At 46.6% G+C, this 25,343-nt stretch overlaps 2 protein-coding genes across 3 annotated transcripts in view; one reads left to right on the forward strand and one right to left on the reverse strand.

Annotated features, from left to right (window-relative positions):
- jak1 (Janus kinase 1) overlaps positions 1 to 1,518 on the forward strand; it is a 31,111-nt gene extending 29,593 nt beyond the window's left edge. The window contains exon 25 of the mRNA XM_086162445.1: positions 56 to 1,518. Within this exon, the coding sequence (XP_086018571.1) occupies positions 56 to 199 (144 nt within the window). The 3' untranslated portion in view covers positions 200 to 1,518. The remainder of the gene's footprint in view (positions 1 to 55) is intronic.
- The window catches only part of raver2 (ribonucleoprotein, PTB-binding 2), an 86,674-nt gene continuing 62,588 nt past the window's right edge, over positions 1,258 to 25,343 (reverse strand). The window contains exons 6-16 of one of the 2 annotated variants that reach the window (XM_086162447.1): positions 23,127 to 23,247; positions 20,802 to 20,884; positions 20,600 to 20,698; positions 19,887 to 19,998; positions 17,665 to 17,996; positions 13,727 to 13,835; positions 12,949 to 13,142; positions 11,251 to 11,355; positions 9,788 to 9,889; positions 7,838 to 8,080; positions 1,258 to 6,390 (exon numbers count right to left, since the gene is read on the reverse strand). In XM_086162447.1, coding sequence (XP_086018573.1) covers positions 6,250 to 6,390; positions 7,838 to 8,080; positions 9,788 to 9,889; positions 11,251 to 11,355; positions 12,949 to 13,142; positions 13,727 to 13,835; positions 17,665 to 17,996; positions 19,887 to 19,998; positions 20,600 to 20,698; positions 20,802 to 20,884; positions 23,127 to 23,247 — 1,641 coding nt within the window. In that variant the 3' untranslated portion in view covers positions 1,258 to 6,249. Of the gene's footprint in view, positions 6,391 to 7,837; positions 8,081 to 8,312; positions 8,522 to 9,787; positions 9,890 to 11,250; positions 11,356 to 12,948; positions 13,143 to 13,726; positions 13,836 to 17,664; positions 17,997 to 19,886; positions 19,999 to 20,599; positions 20,699 to 20,801; positions 20,885 to 23,126; positions 23,248 to 25,343 lie in introns of those variants that run through there. The other variant, XM_086162448.1, reaches the window with a different exon arrangement.

Consider the following 25,343-nt stretch of genomic DNA (forward strand, 5'->3'; position numbering starts at 1 on the left):
CATGTGGAGAACAAATGGAAATCTTCCCCAATCTCCTCCACCCTGTTTCCCCCAGGTGTACGAGCTGATGCTGAAGTGCTGGGAACAAACCCCCGATATGAGGATCACCTTCGAACGGCTGATCGAGGAGTTGACCAAGCTGGTGGGGCTGCAGTCCGGCGACCCCAGGCCTGCCGGCGGCTCCAAGAGCAGGGAGTGAGGCGCCGCGGGAAGGGACAGGCTCTGGATCCCACCTCCGCATTGTACCAGGACTCAAAGCCCCACCCCCTTTCCGGCTTATCCCGGCCGCCGTATTGTGACTCGGATCTGTCGCCGCTTTTTCATTCGGCATGATCCCGTGCTCTTTAATCAAGTAGCCTTTGCTTAACGTGACCTTGTACGGACCTCTAACTGCGTCGGGGTGGACAGTGGCGACACCCTCCGCCTCCTTTCCCTGAAGCCTTTGACAACAGGAGAACGTTTGGACCCGAGGAGACGGGAAAGGGGGTGGAGTCTTCCGAGGAGAAGAGGTCAGGAAGGTCCGGAAGGAAGAAAATTTGAAAATATGCAACCAGAGAAGATTCATGTCGAAGCCAGCAGCCAGACAGAGGTCCTCCTCCTCCTCCTCTTCCTTCTCCTTCTTCTTCTCCTTCAGATCCAAACCCATTTCCCTTTTTTGCACGCGTGAAGGAGACATTTTACTTTTATGAACCTTCACATCTCTATAATTCCCGTCGAGGGGCTGATCAGGGAGGAGATTTCCCCACCTCCAGTGTGTATGTGTGTGTGTTTGTGTCCAACAGCAGTGGAATACCTAACAGCTCAGACCCTATTTGTCCAAACGTGCCAGTTGAGGCAGCAACGCCAAGAAACCACCGGAAAACTCTTCTTCTTTGCCTTCTTCTTCTGCTTCTGGAGTGAGCCTCGGAGCGGGCGAGGAAGAGGAAAACCTCTACGGGATCCGTCGCGCTTCACCAAAAACACAAACTGCCTCTGCAGGATCTTACAAAGGAAGAGTCGGAGACAATGTTCCACCGGCTCCAGGCGGGAAAAGGAATTGGCACTCATTTATACACATGGCATTTTCTTATCTCCTTTATTTTTGTTTGTGTTTAAATTACCGTAAGAAATACGGTGTTTGTTGTCATTTTTTTTCGTAGCATTTAAAAATTCCCGCCCTTTTTTTTTCTTGCGGCGGGTCGAGGCAGAGCCGAGCGGCTCCTTTTCAATGTGAACGTTGATGTCAACAAACAAAAAAAAAAAAAACATCAAGGGGATGCTTGGGTCAACATTTTATTTAGGAATGTAAAAGACAGTTCCTTCTGCTCAAAAGAGGAAAAGAAATATATTTTTCAGAAAAAAAAATCAGACAAGAGTAGGACTGATGTGAGGTAAAAATAAATAAAACTAATGTCTTGTGCCCAATATTAACTACTGAAAACAGTTTGTACTGTATCCTACAGCTGTAAGTAGGCATGCTCTTTGTCTAGAAACATCGTACTCACAATAAAACAGTATGAATTTCTGTGTGATACAAAAGTTTTGCAAAATCTACAGTTTTATATTTCAGGTGGAGAAAAACAAAACAAAACAAAGGAGATCCACGAGTTTCCAAAGCAGAGAGAAGAGCAGCAGCAAAGCACGGCAAACTCTAGGAGCGTCTACGGCCGGCGGGACGGCGTTCAGTAAACACCGTGGTATTGCAAAGCTTTGTGATCGACACACGCGCACACCCACACACTCACAAAACACACACATTTCCGCCTCCATGTTCAACGTCCGAAGCGGTGATGGGGTGAGGGGTTTGTACGCAAACTCATCATGGCAACACAATGTCTACACGAGTGGACACCACCAAGACGGGAAGGGCCAACCAAAGCTCTGCTAGGTGACGGGAGAATGAGAGGATTAACGGGCGAATGATGAATGAATAACAGGGTGAGTGTTTGAATTAATTATTGGACATGAGAATGAGACGGTGAATAGATGAATGGTTGTATAATGCATGAATGAGAAGGTCAATGGTTGTTGCTCTACTAACGTGAGAATGAGAGGGTGAATTGTTGAATAACAGAGTGAATGGTTTGAATGTAATTGGACATTAGAACGAGGGAGAATGGTTGCATGAAACTACTGGAGATGAGAATGACAGGGTGAATGGTTGTGGCTCTTGGACATGACAATGAGGGGGTGAATAATTGACATAAATGAGAGGATGAATGGTTGAATGTATATGTGGCCCTGCGATGGACTGGCGACCCGCTTCTCACCCAATTACAGCCGGATGAATGAACGAATGAACAAACAGAAGTGGCAGCGAGATGAAATCATGAACACGAAAGGTAAAAAATCAAATTCTGACCAGAAAAAAATCATCTTCATATTTACATTCAAGACGCCAAACAAGAACCCATACATCACCAATAATCAATACTTTGACATAGAAATCATCACCTGAACTTAAAGGGAAGGAGAGTTGGAGAGACGATCATTTCAAAAGTATCAGATATTATTATTACTAATTCAATATTATTTCAAGGTAAGACGTTTATTTTTCTGTTTACAATCCAGCTTTCAAAGACTTCTGTAGATCTCGATCAGCGTGCGGAGGAGGAGAGCAGGCCGAGGTGTGTGTCAGGGCGGTGAAGCCATTATGATTCGACATCTGTAGGTGTGTGTGTGTGTGTGTGTGTGTGTGAGTGAGTGTGTGAGACATGGAAAAACAAATACAACAGCACTCACAGCTGAGGGGAGGAGAAAGGCCAGAAAGAAAACAAAGCCCAAAGGAATCCTTGTGGTTGAAAGCAGCGGCGTGGATGCAAGCTGCAAGCACACACACACACACACACACACACACACACACAAGCAAGCGCTGGAAAGAAGAAACAGTGAAATTAAAAAAAGGATGAGATCAAATGAAATAAAACCTATAATCTAATCTGCTCTGCCAACTCCCATCACCTCAGCTCACAATGAATGAATTCCATCACTTGTGCAAAGAATGTGAAGAGGATCCGCTGGAATACAAGAATAGGATCTATTTAAGGAAAACCCAAACAACCTGACAGCGCTGCTGCCTCAGCTACTCACACACGCACACGCACACGCACACGCACACGCACACACTTCTTATACTAATATTAAAGCTATCCTTGCTCAATTTCTGATATTTCATCTGTCTGGATCACGTGTACTCCCCGGTGGAGGCAGAAGGCCTGAAGGAAAAACTGAAATGTTTCAAAAAGCCTTGACGTGTGGAAACATGAAACTTGATGGATGTTTGGGCCAAACTCAGCCTCCTACGGCCGACAACAGAGCTCCTCTGAAACTCCCTTTCTAATCAGGCCGGCGCACCATCCATCCTTTTTTCCACTCCTCACAGAACCGCCATAAACCAGATCAATAAAAAAATAGGTTAGTACCGTTTGAAAGGGTAAACATTACACTTCTGTTGTTATTACAGTGTTATTACACTATAATTATAACTCATGAATTTTAAATTTTAGTCAATGTAAGGTTGAATTAACATCTCGTTCAATGAATGAATTTACATTGACGTCCACATGTGGATGAATTCATGTTTCTATCAATGTAAGGATGAACTGAACATTTCAGTCTGTTTGAATGAATGAATTTTGATGAATGGATGATAAAATGGATATAAAACAGATGAATGAATGGTTTATACAGCGTATGGATGAATTCATGCATTAATTAATATTTGAGTCAACACCTGGATCAATTATTAGTTTCTGTCAATGAATGCTTGAATGCTTTAATCAATGAATGAATGGATGGTTTAGTCAATATATGGAAAATTTTTGTTTCAGTTTATGAATGAATGAGTGATTTTGCCTTTTTATGGAGGAATTCATGTTTTACTTTTTTACTTCATGGATGAATGAATAAATGTTTTAGTCAATGAATGGGTGAATTGGGTGAAAATATGAACACGTTAATGTGTTATGCAACATATTGATTCAATCAATGAATGGATTAATTCATATTTTAATCAAGAATTTATGTTTTTGTCAATATTTGGATATATTCGTGTTTAATTTATGAATTAATTCATTTTTCCTTCAGGTTCCAAAACCGTGGAGACGTATCCTTGGATGAACCCTGCAGATGTGTGTGGATGGAGAGCAGATGGCGTTCGGGGGAAAAAAAAAAAGGATGATTGTGTGTGTGTGTGTGTGTGTGTGTGTGTGTGTGTGTATGTCCTGCATTCTCACAAACACCTCACATCTGGACATGTCATCGTATCTCACCTGCTATTGCTTTTTGGTGTGCAAGCGAGGTTGCCATGGCGACCTGAGCAATACTCTGCAAGGCGAAAGACGCAACAGAAAAAAGGGGAGAAGAGAAGCTTCTGGCGGTGACGGGGCGGGAGACCGGAAATTGTTCACTCATTCATCTCCTCCCGGCAGAAGAGGCCTTTGTTATTGGCGGGATCCGATGGCCCAGAATGCCGAGCGTTGTCCTCCCAGGCCACCTGAAGACGGCCGCTGCCATTACACCGTTATTACACCGTTATTACACTATTACACTGTTACACTGTTATCACGCTGCTTATCTACGTGATTTAGCCTTTACAGCATTCATAAAATGTCTTTTCCCACACAGATTACATCAAATCAAATTAAAAAAAAAAAAAAAATCACACGTGTGGATTTAAAAAGGACCAGCTGTGGAGTTCAAAGTGGGTGCAAGTAATGTGAGGTCTTGGAGAAGAAGCTGCTGGGCTCCTTGGAGCACCAAGAGGACACACTCCCTGGGCCCGTCCGCAGGCAGTGTATGGAAGGTGACAAGATTCAAGACTCACAGAAGGTCCTCTTCACCTCTGGATTCTGGACCAGGTCCTCCACAAACACGCTGATCTTCAAGCACGCTGTTACTGACACCGCCATATATCGGGCTCAAAACGTGATGCCACCACGAGGGGGGAAACTCTGACATCATGTTTGGGATCATCTCAGCTCGAAGCGGCTCCTCACGCTTTCACACACACACACACACACACACCGCAAAAACTGCCAGGAAATATGAGATTACAAAACAGGAAACATCCTTGGTGTGTGTGTGTCTGTGTGTGGGAGAGATATTGTTTGTTATGCATGGCTTTATATGGTCTTGTCTTTAGGTGTGTGTGTGTGTGTGTGTGTGTGTGTCACTACACACACACAAACACAAACACACACACATATACTCACTGAGCAAAAACCGTCGGGAAATATTAGATAACAAAACGGGTAACTTCCTCGGTGTGAGTGTTTGATATTGTTTGTAACACATTTATGTAGTCCGGTCTTCATGTGTGTGTATGTTACAGCATTACACGCACACAAGCACACACACAAAAACTGTCAGGAAATATTAGATTATAAAACAGGAAATATCCTTGGTAAGTGTGTGATAATGTCTGTTACACATGGCTTTATGCAGTCTTGTCATTGTGAGTGTGTGTGTGTGTGTGTGTGTGTGTGTGTGTGTGTGTAGGTGAGTGTGAGAGAGAGAGAGATATATTGTTTATTATGCATGGCTTTATATAGTCTTGTCTTTATGTATATTTGCAGTGCTGTCTCTCTCTCTCACACACACTCACACACACAGCCTCCTCAAAGGTCCAGTGGACAAGGGAAGCCATTGTAAGGGCTCCTATTGGTGGAGGCTCTTTTTTTTCCTGCTGTGTCCCCGGACCGGGAGCTGAGATGGCTGACACTTCCTACATATACAGCCACACACACACACACACACAGACACACACACACACACACTAGTCCTCTGTAGGAAGATAAAAAAAGAGGATTCCGGACGGGGGGGGGGGGGGGGAATAGGAGCGCACAGACGTCAGCTCAGCTGACCAATCGAAGCGCAAGGCTGGAGAACGGGGAAAAAAGGCAGTCAGTGCGCCGAGAGACCAAAAAACTCCGGAAAAAGCTTCAGAGCAGGTTAGAAAAAGAGGGGAGTATTAGTTCAGCACGGGAAACAGCTATTCAAAGAGTTAAGGCTTGAACAGGACGAAAGCAACACGATGTGTGTGTGTGTGCGTGTGTGTGTGTATGTGTGCGTGTGTGTGTGTGCCAAGAACAAACAGCACTATGGCTTACTTTCACTTGAGCCATTTGCAACATCTAAACTCGGCCCATCCGGGATGAAGCAAAGGCGGCCGTGTCAAGGCCACAGGAGGGGGCGGAGGCGGTCGCTGTGGAAACGACCCCTCCACCCCGCCCCACCACAACCCCCCTTCCCCGTCGGGGTTTCGGAGTACTAGAGCCTCTTTCTCTTGAAGTAGTCGGCGTACTGGCCGCCCAGACCCTGCGAGTGCTGGCCGATGTAGGCGCCGTCCGAGGAGGTCACCTCCTGCACCGCCAGCTGGGGGTACTCACGCTTGTGACCCCTGGTCTGGTTCTGGAGATGGAGGGAGAGGGAGGAGGAGAGGAGGAAGAGGAACGGCAGAGGTGGAGGAGAAACAGGAGAGAGGAGGAAGAGGAGATGGAGGCAGGTGAGAGAATAATCCTTTATAACCAGCCAGTAGTTGGATGGTTAGACTGAAGGCGGCTGATTGGCTGAGGGTTAGAGGAGGGCAGCCGATTGGCCGAGGGAGATCAGCTAGAAAAATGATTCAATTGATTCAGGGGTAAATTAAATAATCAAAGTAGCCATTAAGGCAGGAAACCTTGATATGCCAAAAAGCAATAGAAAACTTTTAAATCCAAGAAAGGAGGAAGAAACTGCTGATTCAAATGTTTGAATGATAGCAAATGCTACACAAATTGTTATTATTCAGAACTATTTTGATCTGAGTCTTAAAACCCATCAGTAGGGCGTGCGCGCACACACACACACACACACACACACACACACACACACACACACACACACACACACACACACACACACACACACACACACACACACTTCCTGACAAACAGTGGGAGGATTTCTTTGCATTAAGGAAAATGTCTGTGTAAACAATGGTTAATCTTTCGTCTGGACCACCGTCTCAGTATCAACTCCTTCTCCATCTGATCTGACTGATGGAGGACCATCATCAGTCAGATCTGCAACATCTCAACGTGCTGGATGAAGGCGTCAAACACCGGCTGGCGCAGCCTGGGGATTTGCTCTCTGTTGTTCCTTCTGAGACGAGAAGGTCCAGAAGAAGCTGTCAGGAAGAGGAGTTTCTCCAGACCTGGTTCATGAAAATCTCCTTCTTCACTTCTCCACCTCAGTGACCAGACAAGGAATATGAGACAGGCCGGTCTGCTTCTTCACCCGTCCGCTTCGTTCCTTCCTCGTTGGAGATCATGGTTCTCCATGAGGCCTGAATGTTTCTCCTCGATCAGACCTGCCTAAAATGTCCAAACTAGTTTCTGGTGTCACATTAGCAGCCAGGGGAGGACTTCTCCTTCCAGATCCCTCTTTCTTCAATGGTTCATCACCTCGTTCGTTGAGCGACGGGCTCCACATCTAGAGATGTACAACCATTCACCTTCTCATTCAAACATCATTCAATTCAGGGTCTCCAGCGGACCGCTTGTATGTGTTTGGAGATGCCCAGAGAACCCCGAGGAACCCTGTGGAAACATGGAGAACACGGAGACTCCAAACAGAAAGGAGCCCAACCAGGGTTTTCTTCACTTTTGTGAAATGGTCAGGAACGTATGCTCTTCATGAGGAGATCATATAAAGCCCTGATAGAAGGTCTGAGCACCTCACTTTCCAGGAAACTTGGACTTTCAGGAAGTTTGTGGAGAAGATTACATTTCAAATCACCCCTAAAAGATTCGCACAGTGAGACGATGCTCTCGTCTCGCCATCTGGAAGTGAGCTCCACCAACCCCGATGTACTCACATAATAGTAGGCATTCCAGTCGGTGGGAGCGGAGTGTGTATGCGCCACTGGGTTTGCCGCCGCCGCCGCAGCTGCCGCTGCTGCTGCCGCCGCCGGGTGCGGCGCCCCGAGGAAGCCGGGCATCAGGGGCAGGGTGCTGTAGGCCGGGAGCACGGCGGCGGCCGGCAGGACGGCCGGGGGGGGAGCTGCGCCGTTACTGACGGCGTGCAGAGACATGCCCAGGGGCTTGCACATGTCCACCTCCTGGTGTACACACACACACACACACACACACACACACACACACACACACACACACACACACACACACACACACACACACACACACACACACACACACACACACACACGGTTATTTCCTTTATAAATATTAAAGCTATCAACCCAAAGATGAATGTCAAGAATGATCAGTGACACGTTTACTGCAATTTAAAAGAACCCCATCATTAAAAGGGCAAATCCAATCATTACACATTATTTTACTTTGCTTCCCTCTAGTGGCGATAAGAAGAAACACAGGCGTCAACCCACATCTTTAGATCCTGCCATGTCGGACCTTCACCCCCCACAGGATAAATTACAAGAGCATATTAAATTTCTGGAAACGAGAACCAGCCGAGATAAGGGCCGCACCGTGTTGCTGTGGAGACCACTGCTGGTTCGGATCAGGGTTTTTCTTTTGCACTGGGGAAAAAAAACATTTTCTCAAGATATCTGTTTCATTATCCAGCGGTGAGCTGAGGAGATGAGAATCTGAACACCGTGGACACATCTTCGAGTGAGGATCTCTCTCTCTCTCTCACACACACACACACACACACACACACACACACACACACACACACACACACACACACACACACACACACACACACACACACACACACACACACACACACACACACACACACACACACACACACACACACACACACACACACACACACACACACACAAACACACAGGCAGGCTGGTATCAGCTGCTTTGTGGAGAGTGATGTTTTCCCCCTAACAGGATATCAGTGTCTCGGACAGGTCACCTTCTCCAAGTAAACAGGAGGTCAGCCTGGAGCTGCTCTGCAGGCTGCGGAGAACATGCACTCCTCTGAACGTGACATCCCTATTAAATTTTAATCTCTTGTGGCGCCAGGTAGGTAGGAGTGATGCAATACTGCGTGAGTAGGTGTGAAATGTCTAACTTAATGCCCTACATCTGTTGTCTATTTTATCCTTGTTGTTCTCAGTCCATTCGCATCCTGCTAATTTTTGTTTATTTTAGTTCAGTTTTGTTGCGAATTACTAATGTCACTCTGTTTATGTTGTCCTTTTGGTTGTCTTTTTACTCTTTCTTTTTTTCCGCATTCTGTTGTCCATTCTTCTCCTTGATGAAATTCTCTCTGCTGTCTATTTCATTGTGGATGTCTTTTGCTATTTTCTAATTGTCTCTCTATTTATATTTATATTCATTGACACCATAACTGTTTCGCTGCTCTGACAAAAGAATTTCCCCTTTGGGGATCAGTTAAGTTTATCCTATTCACATGTCTGAATGAGGATCACATGTTAATGGAACAGGAACGTGCTCCCTTAAACTCAAATTGGTTTTAATTTTTTTTTTTTTTCATTTCTAACTGGTTTCACATGGCTGTTTTGATGCTAAGCAGAGTAAAGTTGTTTATTTCTGAGTCATCTTCCAGTGAATTATTATCACGTTTTTTACCTCAAACCAGATGTGACCAAAAGCGATACTTTGCATTTTCCAACCAGCAGTACGCCAACGTTGCCACGGTTACCCGCGCTTTGGGATTTCACTAAGAGCAGGGCGGCTGACGCATCTTGCATTCAAATGATCCCGCAAACGATAAAATTACCCAACCAAGTTTGAAGAATTTCTATCAGCGGTGAAATGAACAGCTGTGCGTTGGTGGCGTGAACGCTTGGTAGGCTCACCTTGCCAGCGTAGGGCTGGCCGGCCGCTGCAGGCTGAGAGTAGTAATGGGTGACGGCCTGCATGTAGGAGCTGTAGTCCCCGTAGGTGGAGACGGGTTGAGCCTGGAACACAACAACCCCGCGTTACACATGCTTTTCAACGAAAAAATTTAAAAAAAGGGACAACAGAAGTATTAATTCAAACCGGACCAAAGTGGTGAGATCGTAAATGCTATTCCAGTGGAATAGAATTATTTTTATAATTTTTTTAAGATAAACTTCACATTTTTAAACCTCAGAGTTTATTTATTCTGCTTATTTTATACTCGTAGTTTCAGCTTGTCACTGTCTTGTCCTGGTATGTCTTGCAACAATGTCCCAAGCATGGCGTCATTAAAATACATCTCATCTTATAGACAACAGAATAGAGAAATATACCTTGTGCAGAGAAAGGTTAAAGAAATAAACATGTGTATAGAAGGGGATGGGTGAGTAAAAATGAAATGCTAAGAAAGGTGTCCTGGAGAATGTGTAAATATAATATAAATATAAATATTGTGAGAGTTGTAAGTCAGTAGGGCCATACGACTGGCATGCCATGCAATTTACATGCATAACAAAATGCAGAAAAAAAAAAAAAAATCTAAACAGGTGAACATAAAATTAGAAATAATAGTAATAAAGGCATTTGTAGTAATTGATAAGGTATTGCTTTGCATGCGAGCTAACTTGAGCCTTTTCCATTTTTAGGAGTTAATACTAAGAGTTAGTTTTAATTGTTTTTGTAATTATAATTCTGTTGAAGAGGAATTTAGAGGTGGCCTTAGCATTTGCTGGCGTAGCACAAATGGCCAGCGTTAAAAACAAATCAGCTTTGCGACAAGTGTGTTTTCAGAGGTTTAAAGTGTGCACAGGGAATACACAGGGAATACACAGGGAAGTCAAACTCATTTTGGTCAGGGGGCCACATACGGCCTAATTTGATGTCAAGGGGGCCGGACAAGTAAAATCATAGCATAATTACCTGGAATTAACACTAAGTCCAAATTTTTCCTCTGTTTGAGTGTAAAGGAGAACAGGCAAATTACACAAAATTATACAAATAACAAGTGGTTCATTTTTCTTGGAAAAACCTACACTCCATGTCCACTTTTCTCTTTTTTGACAGCTAAATCTTGCTGATGAGGGTGTCGGGGCCAACGGAAAACCAGGTTAATTTCTAACAATAAGAAAAATTGAAATTTACAGACCCAGAAGCCAGATGGCTGCTATCATGTGTAAGTAGTGTTGTGCCACCTTGTGAACACTGACTAAAAGGCCATCCTTCACAAACAATATAGGAACTGCATTTTTATTTAAAAAAGCAGTTAATGAATTTTATGTCTTTTTTCAAATTGTAGATTTATTCCATGGGCTGGATCAGTTTGACAACCCTGTGTATCCATGCATGCCCACACACATACACACACACACACGGCTGCTACCTGTGTATGCTCCTTGCTGTAGTCTGTGGCAGTGCTGTCCTGTGGAGGGGCCGAGCTGTAGCTGTGGGCTGCTTGGTAGTGTTGGTACCACTGCTGCATGGCGTCCTGAACACACACACACACACATATCATCGTTCATTTTCTGTCATCCTGTCCGAGGATCTCCAGACCACTGAATGAGTTGTTTCCCAGGCGCTATTTAGCATTTGAAGCTAATATCAGAAGTGTGCTGGAGGAAAGCTGGGAGGGACAGATGGAAACACACCGCCCTGCCTGCCAAATCCTCCCATCCTCATCTCCTCCTCCTCCTCCTCCTCCTCCTCCTCCTCCTTCTCCTCCTGGTCCCTCACTACAGCTCTCCCTGTCACCCAGCTGCTCGCCGGGCTTACACCCGTCCATCTCCCCCTCCTAACCTTTGCTGCACGTCTTAATCTGGGAGGCTGTGACCGGGTGAACTCTGAGGAGACACACCATCTTTAAATTTTCATGGGTTCTATTACATTCAATAAACTCACAGGTAAAATACTATGACGCAGACTGTTGATTCTTTGACTCAACTGTGGTTGATTTTAAGGAGCTGCCAGCAAAACTTTAATTAATTCATTCATTTTTTGGTTATCTGTCAGCCCCATCCTGCAGTCAGGGTCAAGGTTGGGCTGGAGATTCTCCCTGCTGTGATTGGACGAGAGGCGGGGTTCATCCTGGATCCGTCACAGTGAAGACACAGAGGCATTCGCACATCTGGACCATTCAGGGTCTCCAATGAACGTCCTGCATGTGTTTGGACTGTGGGAGGAACGTGGAGGAACCTCACGCAGACACAGGGAGAAAATGGAGACTCCACCCAGAAAGAGAATCCAACCAGGGATGTTCTGGCTGCACCAGTAAATTCTATCCATCCATCTTCCACCTCTTATCTGAAGTTGGGTCGCAAGGACAGCACCCGGAGCATGGTCCAGCTCTTCTGGGGGGATCCCAAGGTGTTCCCAGGTCAGCCTGGAGACATTGTCTCTCCAGCGTGTCCGGGGTCTTCCCCTTGAGGAATCCTGACCAGATGCCCGAGCTACTTCATCTGACTCCTCTCCATGTGGAGGAGCAGCAGCTCTACTCAGAGCTCCTCCCGGACGACCAAATTTCTCACTCTATCTCTAAGGGAGAGTTCGGCCACCTTGTGAAGGAAACTCATTTTGGCTTCTTTTATCTCGTTCTTTCGGTCACTACCCAGAGCTCGTGAGACTGACCGATAAACTGTGAGCTTTGCCATCTGGCTCAGTTCCCTCTTCACAGAGTCCGCAAGGAGGAGAGGAGAACTGAATTCCAAAAAAATCTGCAAAGGAGCATGGGTACATTGTATTTGGAAACTCCCCACAGGTCAATATAACTGAAGAAGTCTCTTGGATGAGGGCTGAAAAGTCTTAAAGTGAAAGAATTCAAATTTAGTTGCCACCACAAGATTTCCAAAAGAATTCACCATGACCTGGATGACTGAGAACCTCCAGACACATGAGGAGGAGGTGCTAACCACCTTTGGGGTAACTTGATTGTTTAAATTTTCCACTTCATCACAGACTGGTAAACCTCAAATTCCCCCGAAAGCAAAAGAGGAACATCCTGTATCACCATGCTCTGTCTGGTACAAAGATTTATCTGCATGTTGTCTGCGGCGCAGTACCTGGGTACAGTACTGCAGTACAGTACCTGGGTGTACGGCTGGTTGTACTGGCTGTAGTCGTTGGAGGTGTCGGCGCTGTAGGGCGCAGTGGTCGTAGGCGCCGTCGCCACCGGCGCCGCGCCGTGGGGGAAACTGCTGCCCTGGGAGGCCACGGGTGTAACTGAGCTGCCGTACATCCCTGAGGCAGGCTGTCCTCCTTGGGCCTTACTGCCCACGGCACCTGGAGGACCCACAACAGGACAAACATCTCAGACCCCCTCGACGTCTGAGATACCGGAGGGAAAATGTGAAAAATGTTTCAGCCCTCGTCTTTTCGAGGGTTTCCAAGTGACTCGGAGATGATCGCTCTGGAGGCAGCCTTACATGTGACTGGACCTTCCCGCGAGGGTGTCACTGTTTACATTTACAGCGAGGAGGACTGTACTTCTGACCACACAAGAAGGTAGAATGGAGCTAATTTAATTAAGTGACTTTAAACTTGACCAAAAATACCATTTATAAAGTTTGTTAAATATCTTCTGTGCCGTGCATAGAGCCAGAACTTTCCAGCAGGACCTCTTGTCCATCTAGAGAAGATGCGGGCATGATGGTGGTCCTCCCCTTGCTACCATAGCAACAAGATGACCATGAAGTCCAGTTTTCGGATCACATTCTCATCTCCAACTCTTAAACATTAACTTTTAAGGTTATGGGATTGGAGGTGAAGCTCTCTGCCAGGTGCAGCTGCCGTTTCAGAGGACGTTTGGGAGAACCTGATCGTAAAAAAGATGTATGTGTGTCAGGTGTGTGTGTGTGTGTGTGCACCTTGAAGGACCACTCCTGGCATGACACTGGCCAGATTCAGGTAGGGGTTAGAAGGCAGTCGGACGTCTTTAGGAGGATCACCCAACAGAGAGGTCTGACCGCTGCTCACCTGGAAAGAGGAACACACCTCTGCATGAAAACACGTTTAAATGATCCATCACACACATCTCCTGACGCCACATCTCCACTGAGCTCTTGCAGGAGTGATCAAGGCCGCGGAAACTTGAGAGGATTCTCTGGTAATCACACGTTTGCTCCATTAGCGGAGAACAGATGGCATGGGGGGGGGGTGATGCTGGGATTAACTCCTCCTTACATGGACAGCGGTCTTAGCATCGCACTTACTTAAACGGCACGGCAATATCAGAAAGTCGGGCCGAGCAAGCACTGCTCCAATGTAACTTGGTGACAAGGAGAGAGCTTAGAACAACACTGCGATGCTCATCTCTCTTCCAGGGGCCGAGGTGATCATAGCTTGATTTGCACAACAGCTCCACAGCCACATTTCAGGTGGACTTTTCACAAGGCTGTCACAGTGGAGTTCATTCCTCACACACAGGCACTGGAACGACTGTGTGCCTGTGTTTCGTTCAGAAATCCACAGAGGTGGTAATAACCCTTCACCCACGGGGGAAATCTCAGAGTCCTGTTCTACAATTTTTGTATCAGTAATACGTTCATGTTGTCCTTGCAGCCCCTCCTGTTAAGTACAAGGTCCAACCGTAATCCTGGCCCTGCGCACCCACAGGGTTCCTGCTGATTCATTCCAGCCTCCGCAGCACGGGGGTGATGGGGTGTTATGTGGTAAGCGGGGTCCCTCGCTGCGTTCGCTTCGCGGAGGAACCTGCTGCAGAAATGCGAGTGTGTCCAGACAAATGCCTGCATTGCTGTCATTAGCTAAGCTTATTCATCCATCCATCTTCTGCCGCTCATCTGGCAGCTGTCATAGGGCGAGAGGCGGGGTTCACCCTGGACTGGTCGCCAGTCAATAGCACGGCCACATACAAAGACAGACAACATTGGCCCCCATTTGTGGCCATTTTTTCCAGTTAACCAGCTGCATGTTTTTGGACAGTGGGAGGAAACCGGAGAACCCGGTTCAGGTATGCAAACCCCACAAAGAGAAGGTATCGAACCGGAGTCCTTTGTGCTGTGAGGCGAAAGTGCTAACCGGTGCACCACCAGTTCGCTTGAGCTAATTAATGCTTGTTGACATTTTCTTGTCATGACAATTGTAATCAAATCAGAAAACAATAGGCTACTACTTACCGTATTTTTAGGACTATAAGTTGCACTTATTTTCATAGTTTGGCTGGTCCTGCGACTTATACTCAAGTGCTACTTATATATTAAAATTTCACATTTGTTATTTTCACATTAGCATCTGCGCAGGTGCACTCGGCTTGTGTGCCACTATCTGCCACTCCTATTACTCCTGTACCAAGGAAAATTCAAAATTTACACGTCAATATATAAAGAAAACTGAGAAAGACTGAACAGAAATGTTTCAGGATCTCCTGCCAGCTGCCGAGAGGAGACACCTGATCACAATTAATAATCAGCGCCAGCTGTGGCAGCGGCCAGCTGCCGCTCATCAAGATCTCTTTAAAGAGCAGTGGCACGCTCCGTCTGGTGCCGGAGAATTGGGATTCTCTACCCGACCTTGTGAGGATGGGACAACACGAGAGGCCAATATGCGACCTAGCTCCTCTCTAAATCAAAACCAGATCCAGAACATCAACGCTCAGTTGGGCCAGATCTCCTCGATTCTAGCCCAGCTGTCGCAACAGCAGAATCCACCCGCTCCACCGGCCCCTGTTTTGGAACCAGCCCCTCGACATCCTCCCGCAAAGGAACCTCATGTGCCAGATCCCCCCGTGATACTCCGGAGACCAAGGTGAGTGTGGGGTTGTTTTTTTTTTTTAAAAAAAGGGTCTCCCTGGTGTTTGGTCTACAGCCGATGACCTACCAAACGGACGAACAAAAAAAAAAAATCGCCTACACCATCAGCCTACTCACCGGCGCTGCACTAAGCTGGGGGTCGGCGCCGTGCCGGTCGAACGGACCGCCGTGCCGGTCGAACGGACCGCCGTGCCGGTCCTATGCCGCCTTCACCACGGAGATGAGGGAGGTCGTTGACCACCCTCTCCAGGGAGACGATGCTTGGGTGACCTCACCCAAGGGGGACAGAGTGTGGCCGAATATGCTGTCGCGTTCCGGACTCTTGCGGCGGCATGTAACTGGAACGACTCGGCGCTGCGATACACCTTCCAGAGGGGACTAAATGAGGAGCTGAGGGACCAGCTGGCAGCGAGAGATGAACCACCGGACCTGCATGCCCTGGTCAACCTTGCCATCTGAATAGACTATCGTCTCCGCGAGCGAAGGCGGGAGAGGAGGACCCAGGGTTCCCCTCCGGCCCGTGCCCTCGGCCCCGAGTCCCGCCGCATCGGGGGAGGAGCCCATGCAGCTGGGCCGAGCGCACCTCACCGCTGAGAAGACTGCCCGGCGGTGCTGGAATGCCTGCCTCTACTGTGGTGAGGTGGGCCACTACGCCACCACCTGCCTGGCCAAGAAGGGAAAAGCCGGGGCCCGCCAGGGACGAGGTAACCACTCAGTCAATCTCCTTCGCCATCCTGTCGGGACTTCACTCCCCCCTGGCGCTCGGGTTCCCCTGGCTGCAATATCTGGTGGACTGGGAGGGCTATGGCCCGGAGGAGAGGTCCTGGGTTCCGGCTCGGCGGATTCTGGACCCCTCACTAATCCGGCAGTTCCACCCAGGCTGGCTCCACGGGGCGCCGGGAGGCGCACTGTCAGGATCTCCTCTCGGCAGCCGAGACGAGACACCTGATCACAATTAATAACCAGCTGCCGCTCATCAAGATCTCTTTTAAAGAGCAGTGGCATGCTCCGTCTGGCGCCGGAGAATTGCAATTCTCCACCCAACCTTGTGAGACTACCCTGGACCTTCGGACCCCGACCCTGCAAAATCCCGATCAAAAAATAAAGAGACTCTCAAACTCCAGTTCTGGTGGTGTGGTTCCGAGTCCTGCCGTGACAAAATGCCCCTAAAAGGAAAATCATATTCTACAGATGACAAGTTGAACGCTGTGAAATATGCAGCCAAAGATGCCAATCGAGCAGTAGAAATGCAACTTATAGTCAGGTGCGTCTTATGTTCTTCATTTTACTTTTTTTTTTTTTTGGCTGGTGCGACATATACTCCCGAGTGACTTATAATCCAGTAAACACGATACTGACCTTTGCACTCAAATGCAAACAAAAAAAAAAACCCTCTGCTGCTCCTACTCATGCCGTCAAACATCGGTCTTTATCTGTGTGCACTTGATACCTCACACCTGGTAGTTTAATGTAACAGTGCCCTTCACTGCTAAATTGCACTCTATTATTAGTAGTATTATTATTTTGGTAATTTAATGTCACCGTGGGCTTGTGCGAAACATCTTGTGGATTCCTCTTTATGTCAAGGAGAAATTCACAAAAAGCTGACTTTGACTTTCTCCACTTCAAGATGTTTACCCCTCGTCCGAGAGGCTTCTTCATTTGGAAAGAAGACATTCAAGTCCAGCTACCGCAATAACAAGACTTCACTGTGACCTGGATGACTGAGAACCTCCATGGACTAATTCCCTGCACTATAAAGCTAGCAAACGAAATAGGGGATGTGTAATGAACCCGTTATTTGTAGCTCCGTGGAGTTCATCCGCCTTCACCTGCATGCATACACACAAGCGCACACACTGAAAATTTAACCGCAAAACAACAAAATACAACGCAGCTAATCAGACAGCATCCCTGATTATCGTCTTCCAGCGCAATCAGCTGCTAAATAACTTTAGCATTTCGCAAAAGGTCGTCGTTGAGATGAGACAGAGTGAATACAGAAAGCGGGAGGCGTTGGTGTCGGCCGTGCTTACCGCTGGGCTGCCGTCTGAGCTAGTGTGCTGGCCCGCTGATGTGTAAACCCCCCCTTGGGGTTTCTGGGGAGCCAGGCCTGGGTTGCTGATGCCCAGGGGGAAGCTCTGCTGCGCCTGCAGCTGGGAGCCCAGCACGGTCCCGGGGGGAGCCGGCTGTCTTTCGCTAGAGGACGAAGATGAGGTTGAGGAGGTGGAAGCGGGAGGGGTCGCGGAGACAGAGTGGCCTGCGTTTTGTTCTCCCCCTGCGGCCCGACCCTGGAGGTACGGCATCACACCCGCCGCAGATACCACCACTGGCGGATTCTGGGAAGACAGCGAGTCTTGACCCACATCTGTCAGATGGAAATGAAAATAAAAGAGAGAAGGAAGGAAGGGGGCATACAAAAGAGAGTCAAAACATGAAATATGGGAAAGCTTTGCGAGTGCAGCGCAGCTAATCAGGTGACAGGATATTCCAGCCGGTGAGACGCCATCTGCTGATGACCATCAGGGTCTGCGTCTCCTCTGGATGGCGAACAACCGCAAAGACAGCTGGAGGCATTAACGCACTGCCCGCTGTCTCTGCAGAGACCGAGGCGTCTGGGCCCGGGGCCCGTGTCGTTCAAGCAAGTGAACACAAGATGCGGTTTAAAAAGTGCACCAAAAGTCGAGGGGTCATACCTGTGCAGAGCTAATGTTTATGTGACAAATGGCCACCGCAACACAATGAAAGAATTAGCTGTGACTAGCCTCGAGCTAAGTCCCACCACCGATAGAAGACTGCATTACAGATACAATAAAAGTACACACACACACACCATTCCATTTAAAATACTTTTCTGAGGTTGAGGTATCATGTGGGACAATGTCATGAACAGTTAGCCATATTTGAATCATGCATGGCGCCCATGTCTACTCTTGGTGACAGCTTGGATGGGAAGTAACAGCTTCCAGTAAATCCCGAGTGAGCCTCCACGTGGCATCCTCCTCACACACACACACACACGCACGCACACAAACACACACTGCGGCTATTTCAAAGTTAGACTCGTTCAGACGGTGTAATCTAGCAAAAACATCGTTAGCATAAACACTCCATGAATCAATGTCAACAGCTCTTTCTTTTCTTTTTTGCCTTCACATCCAATAAGACTTTTATCTTCTATTAAACACTTCCTGTTTCTTTATTTTGGTATCCATCACTGACAAGGTTTAACTTCCCAATACTCCTGACTGGCCGCTATTGTTAGCTTCTGCTAACAGAACCATCATGCATAAAACATGTTAACTATCAGACTCGACATTCGGCCAAAGTCCTCCTGTTCCCTGCCCTCACTACAGCTCACAATGTCCTGCAAACATCATGGTCCATGTAAATTTCTGTTTAACCTCATCTGTCAGCTTGTCCATCACCACAGCAAATGAAAAGGGGCTCAGAGCTGATCCCTGATGTAGTCCCACCTCAACCTTGAACTCCTCTAACACACCTTCAGGACACCTCGCTTCCATCTTACAGCGAGCATACATGTCCTGCACCACCTAATACCTGCACCACCTAAGCCACTCCAGCCTTCCTCATACAATACCATAGTTCATCTCTTGCACCCACTAGTATGCTTTTTCTAGATCTACAAAGGCACAATGGCGCTCCTCCGTCTCTGGACAGAGGAAGGTGGTACTCAGGAAAAACCTTTCACCAATACATAATGCTGTACTGCGATCAATACTAAGATGGATAAGCACAACCGGACCAGGACCTCCTGCACCCCCCAAACAACAAGGAAGGATCCACCAACAGACCCACCCCCAGAAACTTCCATGTGAGCTTCAGTCCATGGGATCCAACAGGTTTCACTCCTTTGTTTCACATTCTGAGAAGTTTAGCTTCACTTTTTCAGAATCGAGTCCAGGTATATCAACAAGAAGCCGTACCTCTGTCCCCCCACCTAACGTCCTCCTAGTTTCTACCAATCAACTCTTCTATTTGCATAATAGGGCAACAGAACTGGAGAAGCTACTCTGATGAGGACTGAAACGTCTTCAAGTCCAGATGTGATGACAAGAAGAGTCACCATGACCGGGATGACTGAAAACCTCCATTGACATAGAATAATGTAGTTAGATTTAACAGTATGAAATACATATTGGAGGAGGAGAGGAGCTTCAAGAGGCAAATCCAAAAAAAACCACTCTCATTTGAACACCAGTGACAGTGCTGAGGGACGGATGAAGGACCTGCTGACCTGAGGGCGAGTCTCCAAGCAGGCCTTTCCCCAGGGGCACCAAGCCTGGAGCCCTCAGAGACAGGGCTTTCTGCATCAGCAGCCGGGAGGGGTCCCCGAGCAAGCTGGAGGCCTGACGAGAAGGAGGATGCATCGGGGGGAAGAAAACAGCATGACAGCAAAAGAAGGGAGAGAGCAAACATTTTAAAAACAGCAGGTTTTTTTTTCATATATCGAAGTCAAAGGGAGGATTGGAGAAGGTTTATGGTTTTTATAAAAGACAAAAAAAAATAGCTTCATATTTGGATGTTGTTATTCTTGTTAGGCGTTAAGATGGACGTGCAAGAGCATGACCTGAATGCTAACCTGTGCAGGTCATAGCAAACCGGAGACACACACACACACACACACACACACACACACACACACACACACACACACACACATACACACTAGGAATGTAACCATCCCATCATATATGCATTTATGTATAAATTTAAAAAATATATATGTGTCTGTGCATTTGCATAGGAACACACACACACACACACGTATTCCCATGCGAAAACCATGTTGTCATGCTATCTCTCATAATGAGTGAATGTGCCTGCCTGCTACAACTGGGGTTAATAAAGTTCCTGATGATCTAGAGACACACACACACACACACACACACACACACACACACACACACACACACACACACACACACACATGTATGGGGGGTCTCTTACGCTGCTGATGCGTTTGTCTTTGATGTGAAGGAGCTGCTGCTGAGCGAGCTGCATGTGCAAGAGGTTCTGGAGAACCAGTCCGTTTCCGAGCATGACGCTCTGCAAGGGGGAGGGAGACCCAAGGTGTCAACACGCGTAAGCATACACACACACAAATGAACTAACATATTAATTTGCATTGGCATGCAAATGCATCTCTGACCTGATGCGCTTTCCCGAGTGTGAGCAGAGCCGTAGTGAGCGGCGGCCTCAGGAAGGGCAGGCTGGTGTGGCGGCCATATTTCCCTGCAAACACACATACGCAAGTCAAAGCTGCGTTTGAACTCATTCACTTCTTTGAATGTTGTTTTCCACCAAATGCAAACACACATAACATCCTCACGAGCAGAATCATTAACTGCAAATACGTTTAATGCAAATATCTGCTGGTTGCTGGTTCATCTCATGACCCCAAGATCACATTACGGCCTGTAGTTTCCTTTCAAGAAGCAGAAAATCTGCAGAAACTGCAGCAGGGACACATTTACAAAGCTTTTGCTTTTATTAGAGGCTTCCAGTCAGCTGCAGAGACGCCTGCTTTTTATCGAGTTTTCATTTGCTTTTAACCATAAACAAACACATTGTAGCACATCATCTTACCAGCATGTACAAGCTTGGGTAATCAGAATCAGAATAAATTTTATTCATCTCCATTGGGCAATCGGGGGGCACATGGGTTAGCAGCATCAAATTATGAACATCAAAATAAAATAAAATAAATTACAGTACTACTTTTTCCTCAGCGGGTGAGGGTAAATGGTGTAATATGTGTCCTTTCACCACTTTTCATCCATTTTATACACAAATGAGTGCTAAAGTCAGCATGCCAACAGAAAAATAACGACATTTGCAGACAACACTGTGATTGTGTCGCTCCAAGATACCGGTGGTGAGTGATTTTATCGCCTGGTGTGAGCGCTCATCCTTAGACATCACCGCTTCTAAAGCCAAGGAAATTATACTGTCTTGAGAAAAAGGCCTCGAACAAACTCCACCAAGCTTTTATTCATGGTAAGGCAGTTGAAAGTGAGCAGTTGCACAGACTCCTGGGCAACATCAGTAACAAGAATTGGAGCAGCGTTATAACAAGGTGCAAAACAAAAATTCTTATAGAGTGGAATTAAGTAAAAGTCTCATCAGATGACCCTGATTCCCTGACTTACAGGTAAGAGGTGGTTCCCAGAGCTGGGGATTTACGTGGATTTCTCAATTAACACCGAAGCAACACAACTTAAAAAGAAGTGTTTGTCATTTCTGTTGCTGACTGGTGTCTTTATCGGAGCGTCTGTGTGATTTCCAGGTGGTCATCGTTCACTGCGGAAACTGCACACCTTTAGAGACGCTTTCGGACGAGAGCGTCTTTTACTTTTCCTGGGATAAAAGGAAGCCTGGACGCCAGCAGCGTCTTCACCAAGGGAAGCTGGAATAACTTTAACATTTAATCAGGGTCCTAATTTTAGACTTTAACTATGCTTGCTGCTCTTTAACAGAGCTCCCTGCCCTTGCGCCCCTCATTCCTTCCACAACCGTCAAACCATTTCATTTTAATACCTGATTAGCCATTAATCAAATGAGGGCGGCATCACCCACACACTGGGTAGTTCAACCGTTCAGACACTCACACACACCGCAAGGTGAGCAGCTAAAGGACAAAGAGGGATTGAACCGACAACCGTCCGACTGGAGGGACGTCCCTGCTCTACGGGTTAGGAGACTTTTCATATTTGACATTAACGCATGAGAGAAAACGTTTTTGTAGTGCTTTCCAATAAGTTCCTTCATCAAGACGGTGCCAGGTTTCAACAGAATCCCAGAAAGGTCTTTTTATGCCTTAAGTACGTTTAACGTGAACTAAATATTCATCGAAATCTTCCAAAAGAGTATTTTCTTGAACTTTCCAACCAAAATATCAATCAATCAATCATATAAACTCTCTAAGTGCCCTTGATGCGTGTGTACTTTTTTATATATATATAATGTCCCACAGGTCAGCAACTTAAAAAACTTTTTTTTGAGGTGTTGTGAACGTATAACGCACTGGGACAAATGTCCGTGTTTTCAACTCCGCACACAACACTGTAAAGCGCCATATATATCCAACTCACAAGCCACAAACTATCATCACAACAAACAGCTGCAATGTTTGAGCCGAAGTGTTGTTAACGTGTAATTTTCACAGGACAGACATATCTTTTGATTTTTCTCACACTCTTTTCTTTGCTCTACAACACTTCCTTCTGGATTTTGGAGAAACCCACGGTTCCCCAAGCGCCTCCCATCACACCTCCGATGTGTAACATCTCCTGCTGCGCATCGCACACCGCCCATATGTGACAGGAAAGCAATGGAGATGGCCTTGGGATCTATATATCGAATTATGTGCCCGTGGAAATCTCTATGAATAATGCAGAGGAGAAAAGAGGAGTGATGGGAAAAAAATCTGTGGGTGAATTTGTCATTCACTGAGGGTTCTGAGAAGCAGCCTCACCTCCTCTCTTCCCGGTGTGATAGGGCCTCATGAGGATCTGCAGAGCTGCCGGGTTGGTCATGCTGGTCAGCAGCTGGGCCAGATTGGGTTCCGGCAGCAGCCCCTTCCTGTTACTCAGAATCTGGGTGAGAAGAATGAGGAAACAACGCAACGTCAAGGAGGAGTTATCTGGAAAACATGTGTATGGATCTACGATTACACCGGGTTTCATCATCGCCGGGAAGGACGGATGCCGCGGTGAGAAGAACGGAAAGCAAGCTTGGGGGTGGAGGGGTTAGAAGAACGACGGTGGGGTTCAGGAAGTGAGGAAGGGGGAAGCGTGGTGTTCCGCACGCTGCCGTCATCAGGACTTTGATTGCAATCAATTTCTCACACACACACACACACACACACACACACACACACACACACACACACACACTCCCACACACGCATCCCACAGGTTAAAGCAGATGCGGAAATCAGAGCCTTTTTTATGACACATCTGGACTACTGGCTAGCCACATCGATCATCTACAGGTGGAGTGGTTTGACCTTCCTTTTCACCGGCTGCAACGTCAGAACATCGAGTACTAAATTTTAAGGTTGATGCACTTCATGGTTTCCAATGTAGTTTCTATGGTATTCCAGAGTGAGAAGTGCAAATCCGAAACACCTTCACGCACTCAGTCGAATCAGTCATTGGAGAACAAAAATACCTGTAATCTGATTAGAATCTGAGCCAGAGGGTTTCCTGCGTTGTGTTGTTTGGTGAACAGGAATAAAACCCCAAAATGCAAATTTATTGCGTTTCTGAACTGAACCCGATGTTTTAATGTGTTCATCTTTCATTCAGCTCTGCTGCCAAAGTGAATGTTGTCATTGGATGAAACAAATGAAACCCTATTGGAAAGTGAAAAGGTAAAGCCAGGCAAGGACTGAAAACCTGTTGGATCCCATGGATGGAAGCTGGTTCTGATGGTGGATCTTTGGTAGTTGGAGGGTGCAAATATCTATACACATTGACAAGGCCCATCTGCATCCTGGGGGTAATCAGAACTCTACAAGAACATCCCATCAACCGCCGAAGGCTTCCAATCCAGGTAATCCTCAATGAACGACATAACAACCCCATTCTACCTGATTTCTCCCAATCAACTCTTCATATACAAGCCACCAAAACCTAGACCCGCCCAAAATTCCATGAGATTCATGAAGACAAGTACAATTTCAACAACACTATGCCTCAGTTCTCCATTCATTTTTTTGTATTTTTTGCCATGGCGAATCTCATAGTGGCACCGAAACTTGCTGCATCCACACCAAGCATACAGGTTTCTTATTAACCTCAATGAACAAATATGAAGTGGTCCATTTTTCTTGGAAACCCCTACACTCGATGTCAACTTTTCTCTTTCTTGACAAAAACATCTTTCTGATGAGGGTGTCCGGGTCAAACGGAAAAGCAGGTACATTTCTAACATTAAGTAAAAATGCTATTTAAAGACCTGTAACCCACATTGCTGCCATCTGCTGTAAGTTCTGAGTCACGTTTTATTGTTCCATGTTACTAACAATGACAAAAACAGTGGGCCCCTAGCAGACAATTTATGAACGTTTTTTCATTTTAAAAAAGTAGGTCATGATTTTAAGTATTTTTTTCAAATTGTAGATTTAATCCATGGGTCGCACTGGACCTCCTGGCAGGCTGGCCCGCGGGCCATACATTTGACACCCCTGATCTATGGTATTGAAGAGTGAGGAGTGCAAATCCTGAAAAACCTCCATGAGCACTTTCTCGCACTCAGTCGCGGAAGATTCAGTCATTGGTGAAAAAAAAACTGCCTGTAATCTGATTACAATCTGAGCCAGAACCTGATGGTTTCCTGCGTTGTGTTTTTTTGTGAACAGGAATAAAAAATAAAAAATGTCAGCGTATGTATGTTCGTATACCGGCACCAAAAATCCAGCCGCTCGCCTGCTTGGGTTATCACATGGCAAGGAGGCCGTGGAGGTGGGGAGGGAGGCGGAGAGGAAGAGGCAGCCATCTGGTCCTCGCCGCCACAATCACAGCAAAAAACTGGAGAAGGGGTTCTGAAGATGGAGATCAGAATAGCTTCATGTCAGATTTTATCACGTGCACGTCGTAACGGATGTGAGGGATAAAGACTGAACTCGGATCTTCACAGTGGAGTATCTGGTCGGCTTTATCCGATATCATGAGTGCCAGGACAAAGT

The sequence above is a fragment of the Fistularia commersonii genome, chromosome 16 (assembly GCF_037954325.1).
Source record: "Fistularia commersonii isolate RoL2024-O1a breed Wild chromosome 16, RoL_Fcom_v1.0, whole genome shotgun sequence".
Taxonomy (NCBI): domain Eukaryota; kingdom Metazoa; phylum Chordata; class Actinopteri; order Syngnathiformes; family Fistulariidae; genus Fistularia; species Fistularia commersonii.